The sequence below is a fragment of the Odocoileus virginianus genome, chromosome X (assembly GCF_023699985.2).
Source record: "Odocoileus virginianus isolate 20LAN1187 ecotype Illinois chromosome X, Ovbor_1.2, whole genome shotgun sequence".
Classification (NCBI taxonomy): Eukaryota; Metazoa; Chordata; class Mammalia; order Artiodactyla; family Cervidae; genus Odocoileus; species Odocoileus virginianus.
The window spans coordinates 39,630,653-39,647,742 of record NC_069708.1 but is presented as its reverse complement, the minus strand read 5'-3'; the positions used below and the strand labels follow the sequence as shown (position 1 = coordinate 39,647,742).

The 17,090-nt window shown below is 35.0% G+C and overlaps 1 protein-coding gene across 1 annotated transcript in view; it reads right to left on the bottom strand.

Moving 5' to 3' along the window:
- The window catches only part of DACH2 (dachshund family transcription factor 2), a 164,626-nt gene that overhangs the window by 28,155 nt on the left and 119,381 nt on the right, over positions 1-17,090 (bottom strand). Inside the window, exons 5-6 of the mRNA XM_070461897.1 lie at positions 878-1,026; positions 605-752 (exon numbers count right to left, since the gene is read on the bottom strand). Coding sequence (XP_070317998.1) covers positions 605-752; positions 878-1,026 — 297 coding nt within the window. The remainder of the gene's footprint in view (positions 1-604; positions 753-877; positions 1,027-17,090) is intronic.

Here is a 17,090-nt window from a genome sequence, read left to right as displayed (position 1 = left end):
ATAATTTGGCCACCTAAGGGAAAGAGCCAGCTCATTGGAAAAGACCTGATACTGGGAAAGCTTGAAGGCAGGAGAAGAGGGCAGCAAAGGATGAGATGGTTGGATGGCATCACTGATTCAATGGACATGAACTTGGGCAAACTCCAGGAGATGGTGACAGACAGGGAAGCCTGGTGTGCTGCATTTCACAGGGTTGTAAAGAGTTGGATATGACAGTGACTGAACAAAAACCTGGGGGCTCACTGCTCCTTTCCTCTGGGTCTTGGTGTGTGCAAGATTTTGTTTGTGCCCTCCAAGACTAGAGTCTCTTTTTCTGCCAGTCCTGTGGAAGTCCTATGATAAAATCCCTCTGGCCTCCAAGGCTGGATTCCCTGTGTATTCTCAGTCCCTTTATAGATCCCCAGGCTGGTAATCCTGACATGGGGTTCAGAATCTTCACAACATTGAAAGAACTTCTTTGGTATTATGGGTATGGGATTTGATTTTACTATGATTGCACCCTTTTCGCAGTCCCAGGCTATATCTGAGAATATTTTGATTACTACTGAAAATATTTCCAACACAATGTTAACTTTCTCAGTTATACTGAACTTGTTAAACTTACTTCTGCTTTGAAGCTCAACTGCCAGTTGTCTTTCAAGGTTTTCTCTAATTTCTCTCTCTCTATAGAGCTCCATTCGCAGTTCCTTTTTTTCTTGTTGAATCTGCTTCTCTTGAATGCGAGCATTATCCAAAGCCACTTTCAGTAAACCCTGTCAAAGTACAGCAAATGACATACAGTTCATCTTATCTGTTTTAATTTCCCAAATGTGAAATAATTGATGTAAGTGCTAATGTCTTGTATTACATTTATTTTGTTTATAGAAATATTGTTGACCTGAATGTTGGTCAACAGAGTCTCCACAGAGGACAGACTATCAGCAAAAATGAATGGTCCAGGGAATCCAGGAGGCAATGCCTGCCCAGGAGTCAGTTGGATCTTGTCCAAGGGTGACTTCATCATTGGAATTTGAACAGGTACCTCTTCTGTAAAAAACAAAATTAATATCAGAAGGGTTCATAAATTAATAGCTCAAATTTTTCACTGTTTCCTTCACCTCTATTAGCATCTATAAAAATTTTGTTTCTACAGCTAACTGATGGAAAACTCGTAATTGGAAGCCATAGCTATTTTCCACCTGACTCTAATTTCTCAAAAATAAATTTTCCAGTAAATAATCTGTGAAAATGAAGCAACAGTTACTACTAACTGGCATAAAGTTTTTAAAAACAAATTTAAGATATATTCATTACTATCTATAAGTTAAATGATCCAATCATTTCTTAGTAAAACATAAATTGCTTTATATTTTTCTCTTTAAATGTATCTATATATCTATGTCTATATCCATCTATCTCCATGTTTTAACACATTTATTGGAGTATAATTTACATATAATAAAATTCACCTTTTTCAATATATGCATCACTAATTTTTACATTGCACAACCATTACCAAAACTCTATTTCAGAGCACCTCATTCACCTCAAAAATAATCCTTATGCCCATTTATATTAATCTCCTTTCCCACTTCAAGCCCCTGATGACTATTAATCTAATTTTTGTTTCTACAGGATTGCCTTTACTAGGTATTTACATAAATAGAATAATACAGTAAGTGGTGTTTCTGTCTGTCTTTTGCTTAGCATATTTTTTTGAGGTTAACCTATGTTGTGGCATGTATCAGTGGATTTTTTTCCTTTCTATTGCTGAAAAGTTTTCTATTTCATGGATATATTACTTTGTGTTTAATCATTCACTAGTTTAGGATCTGGACTGTTTTCCAGTGTTACTTCTTATTTTGAAGACTATTCCTTATAAAAAAATAATAATTTATGTTGTAAAGCCACAAAGTGTATATTTTCTGTCCTTTTATTTGTATGTTAATTTCTCCTATGTACTCATAACTTAAATGAGATTCCTTTAAAGCTTCATTTGAAGAGACAGAAATTGAATTTTTGTCTAATAAAATATTTCAGATTTGTTTGGCACAGATACCTCTAATTACAAAAGGAATATCCTGTTAATTTGAGAAGCCAGCTAATTGACTATCTACTTAAATTCTGGTTGAAAATCTTTTGTGTGAGATGTATGAACCAGATAGCAAAATTTTCTCTACAATTAGGAATTGGAACTTTCTTGACATATATAAAAACACACTGCTACAGAGGTAATCATGGATAGTAATCAAAGTCTGATATTCTTAAATGGCTACAATAATAGTATACAGTGCATTGAATCACAGAACCTCAAACAAAATTATTCTATTCACCAGTTTCTTTATTTCAGTAACTGAGCACAAGCAAACTTTGAAAATATGCATCTCTCTGGTCATAAAAATTTTCAGTGACCCTATATATTTTGAGACTTACTCAAAGAAACAAAAATCTAGACTTGAATCTAGACTAGAAATCTAGAATTTTCACATGGTTTGAAAACAAAACTCTAGCTATTGTTTCTGGTCCTTGTAAGGGTAGGAATATGGCTTTGTCATAGTCATTTTTCAATTGCCCAAGCAGCCTATATACTTAGTGTGCAGAGTCTTGAACCCCATTGAGTTCACAGCCATCATGGTTTGATGTGGGATTTCCTGTGTGGAAACCTGTGGCATAAAATTGTGGGAACGTCTGTGGGATTACTTAATGGGATAGCATTATCTCTGAGTAAAGTACTCTTATGTAGATCACCTTTACAATGTCTAATTTTCTAAAGCCCATAGAGATAAAAATGCAAACAATTATTTTAGAGAATAAAGTTTCACATTATTTGAATCCAAAATGTTACAGGGCATTTGAATATTGGTTTTAAAGAATTCAATAGTATGCATAAAATAAACAATGAATGTTCTTTTTGTACAGGAAACTAAAAGGAAAATATCTATAGCACTGGCACAGAGACAGAAATATAGATCAGTGGAACAAAATTGAAAGCCCAGAGATAAATCCATGCACGTATGAACACCTTATCTTTGATAAAGGAGACAAAAATATACAATGGAGGAAATATAAATTCTTTTAACAAGTGGTGCTGGGAAAACTGGTCAACCGCCTGTAAAAGAATGAAACTAGAATATTTTCTAACACCATACACAGAAATAAACTCAAAATGGATTAGATCTCTAAATGTAAGACCAGAAAAAACTCTTAGAGGCAAACAAATAGGCAGAACACTCTCTGACATAAATCACTGCAAGATCCTCTATGACCCACCTCCCAGAGAAATGGAAATAAAAACAAAAATAAACAAATGGGACCTAATTAAACATAAAAGTTTTTGCACAATGAAGGAAACTATAAGCAAGGTGAAAAGGCAACCTTCAGAATGAGAGAAAATAATAGCAAATGAAACAACTGACAAATAATTAATCTCCAAACTATACAAGCAGCTCAATACCAGAAAAATAAATGACCCAATCAAAAAGTGGCCCAAAGAACTAAACAGACATTTCTCCGAAGAAGACATACAGAAATGAATATAGAGAAATGCAAATCAAAACCACAATGAGGTACCATCTCACGCCAGTCAGAATAACTGCCATCAAAAAGGCTACAAAAAGTAAATGCTGGAGAGAGTGTGGAGAAAAGGGAACCCTCTTACATGTTGATGGGAATGTAAACTGGTACCCCCACTATGGAGAACAGTGTGAAGATTCCTTAAAAATCTGAAAACAGAACTGCCACAATCCCACTGCTGGGCCTTCACACCAAGGAAACCAGAATTGAAAGAGACACGTGTACCCCAATGTTCACCGTAGCACTGTTTACAATAGCTAGGACATGGAAGCAACCTAGATGTCCATTGGCAGGCGAATGGATAAGGAAGTTGTACATATATACAATGGAATGTAACTCAGCTCTAAAAAAGAATGCATTTGAGTCAGTTCTAATGAGGTGGATGAAACTAGAGCCTTCACTACAGAGTGAAGTAAGTCAGAAAGAGAAACACCAATAGAGTATATTAGCACATATATATGGAATTTAGAAAGGGTAATGATGACCCTATATGTGAGACAGCAAAAGAGACACAGATGTAAAGAACAGTCTTTTGGACTCTGTGGGAAAAGGCGAGGGTGGGATGATTTGAGAGAATAGCATTGAAACATGTATATTACCATATGTGAAATAGATGCCCAGTCCAAGTTTGATGCGTGAAACAGGGCACTCAAAGTCATTGCACTGGGACAACCCAGAGGGATGGTGTGGGGAGGGAAGTGGGGGAGGGGTTCAGAATGGGGGGACATATGTGGCTGATTCATGTCAATGTATGGCACAAACCACCACAATATTTTAAAATAATTATCCTCCAATTAAAATAAATATTTTTTAAAAGGAACGTATTCCCAGGAATTGTTTTTTTAGTAAAACTGACAAATAATATTTTGAACCTAAATGCTTGATGTATGTGTTTTATAGAACTTGCTTATAAATTAACCCTAACCTCTTACAGAACCTGTCTTTCTTCCTTCCTTCTCTCCTTCCTTCCTTCCTTTCTTCCTTCTTTGTCAGTAGCAGCTTTGGAAGAGGCGAAGTATTCCAGAGAGAATGAACACAAATTCTGTGGACTATTTCAACTACAAGGTTTGAACATTGGAAGTATCTCATTAAAAATCTAATTTATAAAATATGTCTTATGCAGCAGCTGTAATGTCTCAAAAGGCTTATTTCTCAACAACTAATGAAGCAATATTATGCTTTATTTATTGAAGTCTTTATTTAGCTAGCATTTTGTCTTTTGCATATGAGTGCATTAAGTGGATGGACAGAATGACTTCACAATGATTTATCAATATTAATAGTAATTAGGGAGTTTCAACATATTTATATTGATGTTTATAAATCTTCAAGATGAATTTATGTAGCCTGGTAGAAGACCTATTTTTACAAAATGAGCGACTACAAAGTTAGAATGTTGACTTCCTAATGATTCATAGATAACATAATGTTTCTCCTGAGTAAATATTTTGTATCAGGGCAGAGTTCTTAAAAATATGGGTTATTTGTCATGTCTTACTCTACACACACATGTAACCTCAGTGGTCAGAATCTGAGGGGTATTCTATTAACAAAAATCTGAAAAGGAAAGCAGTACATTAAGTATGCATAAAACAACATTAAAACTACATTAAAATCACTAGAAATCTTCTATTTGGAGATTAATGAAATTCCATTAAATTGGCTGAAAGGAAAATTACTATTGACTATGAAGACAGGTTGCATGGCCTATGGTTTGTAATGTTGCTGTACAGTAGATTGAAGTTTCAAAATGGTATTACTCTTCTTTAAAGAGATAGACACAGCTGAATTAGGTGCTGCTTGCTGCAGTGAGGATCAAACGCAAAAAGAATCATATTTCATCAGACCTAGTCAACACCAGGAAAATAAATAGAAATATAAGAGATATGCAGGCAATGATTCATTTTGATAATCTGGCCCAAGAGAGACACATAGAGACAGCACACAGATCTAAGCTTCTGCTAAAAGACAAATAGGACACAGAGGGTGGGAACTGAGATGACAGTGGAGCAGAGATCACATCGATTTTCAGCAGCAGTTTTCACATGGATGACATAACCCTGGACTCTATTTGGCCCATTGTTCATATCCTACCTGTCCCACAAGCAATATATTTCCTAGTCCTAGAAAAGGGCAGTAAAGAAGAAGGATTCTACTTATGACTTCTTATGATTAAGTTTCTGTGCAAACCAAACAGGCTTTTCCTGACCAAGGTCATAGTGCATGTTAAGGTCCATAATAGTCAAAAACTAGTTGAAATGTATTATATTTTGGTGTGTATACATGAAAACTGTCAAAGCATTCATCTTTTTTTTCTGATTTAAATCACAGGCTACAAAAATGAATGATCTGAGTAGCATTTACATTTTCCTCAGTTTGAATAGATGTACTTTTATATAGGAATTTATTAGGCAGGATTGAAAAATCCTAATTGGCAATGAAATTAAATATGGACAAGTACAAGAAATATATACTGTTAGTGAAATAAGAGAATCTCTTTGTAATCCAGAGAGAAAGAGTTTTGATTGAGCAATTTTATTTAAAAGGCTAGTGTTCAAGATACATGTATTAAGATATTTAGCAACATATATGATGCAATGGCATAAATTAAAAGATAAAGATAGAACTACTGCTATCTAGCTGAGGATATGAGCAACACTTAAATTTATTGAAGCAAATTGGAGACTACTTTTGTTGAACTTGTTTGTTAAACCTGCCATACTTTGCAATAGCACTTGGAAATTCATTTAGAGAACAAGCTGTTAATTTTAATATCTTACTTTTAGGGCCCAGATGAATAGATATAAGAATTGACAAGAAGTTTATTTATAGAAAAAAAAATATAAACATATGGTAAATGTTCAGGATGGAAAATTCATTCTAAAAATTAAAGTCAAGGATGCTGGAGACTTTCTACTTGACTCTAGTGTTTTTTCATTTTTCATGGGGTTAAATGTTTCTTCTTTCCTCTAGGCTTTGAGGATCGTGATATAGGAATAGAAATTGAACACAGCTGAATCACTTAGCAGTGGAAAAATGCAGCCACCTCCCAGGTCATCAGTTTCCATTCTTTAACAAATAAAGTAAATTTCATTATTTGATTTGAGAGCTTTCCTCTAAATAGAGCTAGCCCAGGGGACTCTCTTTTGTTGGTGTCATTAGTATTACATTTGGCACAAGCAAGACACCTGCTTCCCTCTTCCAAAATGAGGAATAATAACAACAACAAAATGACCAACTATTGTGAAATGATCTGACCTGCATGAATATGAGGTCATGGTCTGAGTTGAACAATGACTCAAGTGTTGCCATCATTAAATTTGAAAAGAAAAATTTGATTCCCAAATTGTTATATTTCTTTAGGGAATAAAAAAAAAATAATGCTGATAAATGAAAACAGAAAGTTAGTAGCAAAGGAATGAAGGGTCACCAGCCTGAGAAAGTGAGGCAGAATACTTTTAAACCAATTATGGCCCTGTATTGCTCTAGATGCTTAGATTAGCAATGTGTAAAAACAGACTCCCTATGTAAATGATTAATTAGAAATAAATCATCTTTCAGATAAAATAGTATGCTGATAATAAATATTATATTCAGTGAAGATTTTGGAGGAAGTATGATACTCAGTCCCTGTCATTAAGAAGCTGACATGTTATTTTGGAAAAAAGTAAACAAGTTATAGAAGTGTAGAATTATTTGTGAAATCATGTGACATAGATTAAGTGCCCCTGTGAGTTCAAAGAATGAGAGATCACTGTGGTCTGGAGTAAGTACTCAAATTAACCTATTGACTCTAGTTGAAAAGTGTTCCCAGTGTCCTTAGAATAAAGTCCCATGGAACTTCTCTAGGTTATTAAGTGTCCCAATAAGAAAACATTTCCTTGTTCAAACTAGTGTTGAAAAAATTGGTTTGAACAGTATTAAACAGTTTTCTTTAAAGCAAGAACTGCCAGATAAATTACAGGGTTCCCAGTGAAATTTAAATTTCAAATAACAACAAATTATTTGTTTACTATACTAATAAGTATGCTAAAACATTCTATGGGACATCCTTATGCTAAATAATGATTTGCTTAGCTGAAATTAATTTTTACCGAGCACATTGTTTTCATTTTTATTTGCTAAATCTATTAAAACAGAACATATCAGAACCTTTAAAATGCTAATTATAATATTAACATAGTTACAAGTTAAAACAGATAGCTGAGACCATAGTGACAAAGACTAAAATATGCTAGAACTTGACTTTCTATGTTTGCAGTACTGCTCTGTGATTTGCTAGTCCCTGGAAAATTTCCTTAATCTTTCTGTGCCTCAATTCACTCACCTGTAAAGTTAAGATAATAATAATAATTATTTTATTATAGGGTTGTTATAAATATTAATAAAGTAATATTTGTAAAGTTATTCAAAGTAAAGGCAATATATGTGCTTGTTAAATAAATTGTTTATTGAAAACTACCAGGAATGGAAGAGGAGACTACAGTAATGTATTTGACCAACTAAGCATCCACTAACATCTCATGAAACGACATGTTGAAAAAATCCTCTTTTGGTAATAGTTGGATGAGCCTGGCTTCACCCTAAATTAGGCCAGTGTTATTTTCTCAGTTATCAAAGGTCTGAGAAAACTTCCTAATCCAAGACGAGTGGTTCTCAGCTGGGAGCAGTTTTCCTGCCCAGAGGACAGCTGGCAGTACCTGGAGACATTCTTGACTGTCAAAACTGAGGAGGTAGGGGTGTGTGTTACTGGCATCTAATGGTAGAGGCCAGGGATGCCCAGCCCCCTCCTCCATCCCCATCAAATAATTATCTGGCCCAATTGTCAATACTGGTTGAGAACCAGAACTGTTTCAAAATTATATAGGAAAATCTCAATGAATGAACAGTTAACTAGATTTCCCTTTCTGTACTAAACTTCTAGAGAGTTTAATATGCTTAATAAGACAATAAGGTCAAGTCAGTGATTTAGAACTAACACAGTAGTTTACATGGTATGTTTTAGAGTTCTTAGACATTTAATTTTAGGTTCCTGACTTCAGTTCTTTGCTCAAATGTCACCTTATTAGTGAAACTTATGCCAAACATCTGATTTAACATTGCAGCCTGAACCCCATTTCCATCCCCTTTACATGATTTTCCTATAAAATTGATCACCATTTAATATACAATATAGCTTATTTATTTGCTATTTTTGTTACATGTTTCAAGGATTCCCAGCTAGTTCAGTTGTAATGAATCTGCCTGCCAATGCAGGAGACATAGGTTCGATCCCTGGATCAGGAAGATCCCCTGGAGGAGGAAATGGCAATGCATTCCAGTATCCTTGCCAGCAAATTTCTACGGACAGAGGAGCCTGGTGGGCTACAATCTGTGGGGTCATAAAGAGTTGGACATGACTGAGCACGCATATGGTGGCAGTGGTTACATTTCATTTTATTACAGTATACTCTCCATAAGAGTGGGGACCTTTTCCTGTTTTTAATTTTCCTATTGCTGTCTATCTGGTATTTATTAACTAACAGGCATCTACAACAGTTGTAACGATTTTGAATGCATACCAATAATCTTAAAACATGAGGTAAGACTTCTGATCATCAGATTTATTCCTTTTTTTCCCCTTTCTATTTAAAAAGGTAATATAGTATGTGAATACATAATTTTAAAAGCTTTTTTTTTTGGTACAAATATGTGGTGAAAGGAAGGAATAAATAGAGGACTTAAGTAGAGTTTCTTGTCAACTCTCAGTCTCTCCGATAGAATAAATAATTATTATAGTCTACAGATGTTATAGACTCCCCTGTTGGCTCAGATGGTAAAGTGTCTGCTTACAAAGAGCGAACCCGGGTTCGATCCCTGGGTCAGGAATATCCCCTGGAGAAGGAAATGGCAACCCACTCCAGTAATCTTGCCTGGAAAATCCCATGGACAGAGGAGCCTGGTAGGCTACAGTCCATGGGGTCACAAAAAGTCAGACACGACTGAGCAACTTCACTTTCATAGATGTTATGATAAACTGAAATTTTGCAATTTCAAAAAATAGTTGATATAGTCATCAAAATATGCCTACTGTATATTTATTGAGCCAGTCTGCATATCCTAGTCCTTTGAGGACTAAAAAGAGCAATAGTATATGCACATTTTTCTCTCATCTTTGAGATGTATTATTGTATTAAAGCAAATCTGACTGATTTTTTTGAAGTACATCTGTATTTTCTAGAACACAGAAGCAGAAAAAAGTTGAGGACTTGGAATAGAAAGAAATTTCATACAGAGAATATAATTTGATCTAAAAACTGCAAGACAGACAAGAATTTCCAATATACAATCAAACAGCACCAGAGGCATGTACAAGTCTCTGCTTCAGAAAACAAGCCCGATTACCTCTGTGAAAAAGGCTGCAAAGAGGAGAACATTAAATGAGTGGGAAGTTAATATATGAGTCTGCATTAGAAACTGGCAAACAGGAGGCAGGTGTGGTCATAGAGGTAAAGTGGGAAGGAAGCTGATGCTTTAAAGAGATGTGTTTAGGAAAAATGGGAGAGAGAGCACATATTTCCATCAATCAGTTGATCCTTCCAGGTGATAATGTTTCATTGCCCTGGCTTATCTGCAAAATAGCCTCAGGGTTCTAATATAACCCTGCTTTTAAACACTTACTGGAGGTTCAGTCATCTAGCTGACTGCAGATGCTATAAAGCAGATTTTTCATTTTGCTTCCCTGCCAGGAAAAGTGCAATCATTTCCATCAACCAGGGAGGAAAATTCTCTTCTTAATCTGGCACAAATCAGGAATAAGAATTTACTGCTCTGATCTGGCAGTCCTGCTAACTTTAAAATCACTGCTTTTTTTTCCCCCCACTTAGTTAACATATCTAAGTAGATCAGTGGAAGGTACAGGAGAACAACTTATTAATCCAGTACCTTAACAGCAGTGGTTTGTAAACTTTATCATGCATTGGAATGTCCTAAAGTTCTTTAAAAAATCATTTCCAACTACCAAATTTTCTGATTCAGTAAGTTTAGGGTAGGGCCTAGCAACTGGAATTATTAAGTGCCCAGCTGATGTTTTATGTTCCTGCTGTGGGGATCACAGTTTGAGAAACCACTGAACTATATAAAAGTAAATTTTGCTACATTTAAAGATGATTAATATTGCTTCTTATTACAATATCTTTTAAAAATACTGGCCTTTACCACTTTAAGAAATTTAAAATGATATCAAATTTTAAACATGTATTTTCACAGCCTCAAGAAATTGTATAAAATTAGAGACACATCAACTAGACTGTTCTACAGACTTAGAGATTCTGAAGACCAATTTACACGGCACTAAAAAAAAAGTGTATAATGAAGCCTATTTGTAACAAAGGATCAGGAAACAACAGTTAAGAAAAAGTGAGTCTATACGGGTAAAAGCAAAATACTTTTCCAAGAATGAATTTAACATAAGCAACTGTTCAGTATGGAAAACAGCAGTTATATGAATTAATCCTTGAGTACTATTTCATTGTATTTGTGAAAGGTAGAAATTGGATATTTTGGTAGGATTAAAATGAAAAATTAAAGATGATTTAAAGTTAGAATGACACTGTCATTTGAATGACAATGACATTTTGGCAAGAACAGTCTATGTGATGGATTATAATTTGCCACCTTCTATAAATTCTATAATGAGGAATATGTAGATAATTATATAGGTTTGGCATTTATATTGACACAATCACTAATAACTCTGCAATTATACCCACTTATGGCTTGGAAATATTTATACTTTTGACGTTACCACAGTACCAATGATATAAAATTGAAAACATTCTTTTATTCATTAAGTATCTTTCTCTTCTCTCCATTCCTCTCTCTGTGTCTCTCTCAGACAGAAAAATGTATGCGAAAACATTGAAGAGAATATATATTGATATTTTTGTTCTGGCTAGTAAATAAAAAAATAAACTGAGGCATCATATTTTTATAATAGAAAACATTTAAGAGTTTTTTTTTTTAATAGATGAGTCTTGAAATCATAATCACAACACTATTGTAAATCTAGCCAGTTCAAAATCATGCCAATCAGTTCAGTTCAGGTCAGTTCAGTTCAGTCGCTCAGTAGTGTCTGACTCTTTGTGACCCCATGGACTGCAGCATGCCAGGCCTCCCTGTCCATCACTAACTCCCAGAGCTTGCTCAAACTCATGTCCATTGAGTCAGTGATGCCATCCAATGATTTCATCCTCTGTCATCCCCTTCTCTTTCTGCTTTCAATCTTTCCCATCATCAGGGTCTTTTCCAATGAGTCACTTCTTCGCATCAGGTGGCCGAAGTATTGGAGTTTCATCTTCAGCATCAGTACTTCCAATGTATATCCAGGACTGATTTCCTTTAGGATTGACTGGTTTGATCTCCCTGCTGCCCAAGGGACTCTCAAGAGTCTTCTCTGACACCACAGTTCAAAAGCATCAATTCTTCAGTGCTCAGATTTTTTTATGGCCCAATCATTTAATTATCTTACAAAACTGAATTTTCTTTAAAATAAATTTTAATTACTGGAGCAAAACACAGCAATTTTTACATTTTTAAGAAAAATTTCTGTATAATGTTGGCATTAAGACCATCAAAACTGTTGCTTCTCCTTTGGAAATCTCTGAAGTTTTGTCAAAGAAGCAAGTATCCATTAATAATGCTCAGTTCAAATCTTCACCAAATGCCCAATCCTATTTTTAGATAGTGTCTATTGCCATGAGAGCTTATACCATCTGCTGAACAAATTCTTTTAGGAAAATTATGTAAATAAATGATAACAATAATAATAAAAAATAATTAATAAGATATATCCAAGGAAGCAAGGAGGGCTAAACATCATCAACAGAACAAATAAATATGCCATTTTCTTTCATGTTTCACATTACCTCTTCGTCAACTATGTTTCTAGTTAAGTTCTATGGCTTATTTCAATTTTACTCACTTCTATTTCAACATTCACATCTAACATTGTGATTTTTATCAGAAGCATTTATTGAACACTCAGTTGTGCATGGTATTGTGGTGCCAATTAAAATGAGTTCACATATTTACAAATTGAAAAGTATTGCAGTGATTTCCTTTAATAATTACATTAGAAATATCAATTAAAAATGTTTACAAATGTATCATTCAGGGTAACTTCAATAATTATTCAGAGGTTAATCACCAGATACACCACTTTCTTATTTTAATTCCTTTCTTTCCTGAAATGTATGCTTCTGCTGTTTTACTTAAAACACAACAAAGTTGCCTGAATCTGTGTCTTGGAATGTTATATCTCTTAACTTCAATGGCCTTAACTGTAGAATAGGAAGAATTACCTGAGAAGTGTTTGTGGGAGGTTTAAGTGGGAAAACAAACGTGGAAACACATAGCACTGTATATAGCATATGAGGTGAAAAAGTGAAAGTGTTAGTCGCTCAGTCGTATCCAACTCTTTGTGACCCCATGGGCTGCAGCCCGCCAAGCTCTTCTGTCCATGGAATTCTCCAGGTAAGAATATGGGAGTGGATAGCCATTCCCTTCTCCAGAGAATCTTCCTGGCTAAAGTCCATGGGGTCACAAAGAGTAGGAGACAACTGAGCACATGTGTGCGTGTGTGTGTGTGTGTGTGTATCAGTCAGTGAGTCAGGTCAGTTGCTCAGTCATGTCTGACTCTTTGCAACCTCATAGACTGCAGCACGCCAGGCCTTCCTGTCCATCACCAACTCCCAGAGTTTGCTCAAACTCATGTCCATTGAGTTGGTGATGCCATCCAACCATCTCATCCTCTGTCATCCTCTTCTCCTCTTGCCTTCAATCTTTCCCGGCATCAGGGTCTTTTCAAATGAGTCAGTTCTTAGCATCAGGGGGCCAAAGTATTGAAGTTTCAGCTTCAGTATCAATCCTTCCAATGAATATTCAGGACTGATTTCCTTTAGGATGGATTGGTTGAATCTCCTTGCAGGAGATTATATATATATAATCCTATATATATATATACATATATATATCCTCTCTCTATATATATATCCTATTAAAAGCACATGACATAAAGCACATGACATGCATGATCTAAATTACTTTAATACTACACAAACTGATCAGAAATACCCATGTAATTTCTTAGCTCTCAACATCCAATGACAGTTTAGGTTCCTCTGATTTTCTCCATTTTCTTTACTTATCTGATCCCAAATTTATATATACTCATAATCAATGATATTTCCTCTGAGAAAAAAATACATTTTTAAGGTTTACTTTGCACAAAGCCCAACAAAAAACAGTAGTTTATATTAAGTGTAATTCTCTAAAATTTTCTGTATCTATGAATGTATAAATATTATGAATTCATCCAGAGGAAACATGTAGTGAGTACAAATGGAAATAAAAACAAAATTAAGAACCAATATATTATATATTTAATTATTAATATCTTGTAAATATAAAATAAAGCAGGGCAAAAGCTAACAGACTATTGTCAGAGGACATACTGGTTATAGTAAACACTTTTCCAATAACCAAAAAGACAGCTCTAAAAATTGACATCACCAGATGATCAATATTGAAATCAAATTGATTATATTCCTTGCAGTCAAAGATGAAGAAGCTCTATATAGTCAGAAAAAAAAAAAAAAGATTTGGAGCTGACTGTAGCTTAGATCATCAGCTCTGTATAGCAAAATTCAGACTTAAATTGAAGAAAGTAGGGGAAAACACAAAACAATTCAGGTATGACCTAAATAAAATCCCCTATGATTACACAGTAGAGGTGACAAGGGATTAGATCTGGTAGATAGAGGGCTTGAAAAACAATGGATGGTGGTTCATAGCATTGTACAAGAGGCAGTGGTCAAAACCATCCCAAAGAAGAAGAAATGCAAGAAGGCAAAGTGGTTGTCTGAGGAGGCTTTACAAATAGCTGAATAAAGAAGAGAAATAAAAGGCAAGGGAAAAAGGGAAAAATATACCCAAATGAATACAGAGTTCCAGAGCATGGCTAAGAAAGATAAGAAGGCTTTCTTAAATGGACAATGCAAAGAAGTAAAGAAACACAATAGAATGGGTAAGACTAGAGATCTCTTCAAGAAAATTGGAGATATTGAGGGAAAAACTCATATAAAGATGGGCATGGCAAATGACAGAAACAGTAAGGATATAACAGAAGCAGAAGAGATTAAGAAGAAGTGGCAAGAATACACTGAAGAACTATACAAAAAAAGGTCTCAATTACCTGGATAACCATGATGGTGTGGTCACTCACCTAGAGCTGGACACCCTGGAGTGTAAAGTCAAGTGGACCTTAGGAAGCATTACTATGAACAAAGCTAGTGGAGGTGATGGAATTCCAGCTGAGCTATTTAAAATCTTAAAAGATGATGCTATTAAAGTGCTGCATTCCATATGTCAGCAAATTTGAAAAACTCAGCAATGACACAAGACTAGAAAAGGTAACTTTTCATTTCAACCCTAAAGAAGAGCAATGCCAAAGAATTGTCAGACTACCATATAATTGGGCTCATTTCACACACTAGCAAAGTTATGCTCAACTTTGAAGAGACAGAGAAACCAGAGATAAAATTGTCAACATTAGCTAGATCATAGAGAAACCAAGGGAATTCCAGAAAAATCATATACTTCTACCTCATTGGCTGTGGTAAAGCCTTTGACTATGTGGGTCACAACAAACTGTGCAAAATTATTAAAGAAATGGGAGTACCAAACAACCTTACCTGTCTCCTGAGAAATCTGTATGCAAGTCAATTATCAACAATTAGAAACAGACATGGAACAGCTAACTGACTGGTTCCAAATTGGGAAAAGAATATGACAAAGTATTTATTGTCACCCTATTTATTTATGTGCAGAGTGCATCATGCAAAATGCCAGACTAGAATAATAACAAGCTGTAATCAAGATAGCTGGGAGAAATAGCAACCATTTCAGATATGCAGATGATACTACTCTAATGGCAGAAAGTGAAGAGGAAGTAAAGAGCCTCATGATGTGGGTGAAAGAGGAGAGTGAAAAAGCTGGCTTGAAATTCAAAATTCAAAAAATTAAGATCATGGCATCTGATCCCATCACCTCAAGACAAATAGAAGGAAAAAGTGGAAGATCTGACAGATTTTCTTTTCTTGGGTTCAAAATCATGGCGGATGGTGAAATTAAAAGACATTTGCTCCTTGGAAGGAAAGTTATGACAAACCTACACAGTGTATTAAAAAGCAGAGACATCTCTTTGCCAACAAAGGTCTGTATAGACAAAGCTACGGTTTTTGCAGTAGTAGGTTGGATGTGTGTGTTGGACTGTAAAGAATGTTGAGCACTGAGGAATTGTTGCTTTCAAATCATGGTGCTGAGAAGACTCTTGAGAATCCCTTGGACTGCAAGGAGATGAAACCAGTCAATCATAAAGGAAACCAGTCCTGAATATTCACTGCAAGGGTTGATGCTGAAGCTGAAGCTCCCATACTTTGGCCACGTGGTGCCAAGAGTCAACTCACTGGAAATGACACTAATGCTGGGAAAGACTGAAGGCAAAAGGAGAAGGGAGTGGTAGAGGAGGATAAGATGGCTAGATAGCATCACCGACTCAATAGACATGAATTTGAGCAAACTCCTGGAGATAGTGGAGGGCAGTGGAGCCTAGCATGCTGCAAACCATGAGGTTACAATGAGTCAGACAAGACCTAGCAACTGAACAACAACAGCAATCAGACTTGAATATATCACCCAATATTTTGTATTAGATTCCAATTCTATGTTTTTATGATTCATTTATTTGGATAAAATGCTTTAAGTAGCAACATTCTAACATTCAATTCCAATGAAATTGTATTCATTTTAGTACCATATATCAACCATTTCTGCATTTGACCTGTACCTGTCTTCATATTCCTTTGGTTTACTTTAAGGAGCATGATTTCATCCCCTGGTCAGATGTGTTTATCTAGTTCCCTCAGAGACTGTCATTTTCCCAATCTGAATTGATCAGTATGAAAAATCAGTTTTCTCACTCCTTCTATGTTGACTGTCACCTCCCAGCCATCATTTAGCTCCCATTTGGCATTTTTTCCAGTGTTAAAAAAAGTATTTTTATACAATGTTGGAAATTACTTCCTACTCTTAGTTGTTGACAGTGCAATCCATCCTATCTTCAGTTAAAACACCTATGTTAACAGATAATGAAATATGCCATAGTTAGCCTGTATTTTCAAGCACAATCTACATCACAGTTTCTTGGGAGAATGTTCTAATAACCCAAATAAACATTTACTTTAACTTGTCTCTGAGAAAATCTGATTTAATAATAAAAATAAACTTTCAGAGAGTAAAGGCAGCACAATATGCTATTCTAGTCTTGACATTAATGTATCAATAATATTATTGCTTGCAACATCCTCTAAGCTATCTGGACACTTATAATATGTATTATTTTTCCCACTTACTAAGAAAGTGAGTGCTATGGTTAGCAATATTCTATTAAAAATACTTCATAGCTTTTTAAACTTTGTTAACCCTTCCAAACATTTAAA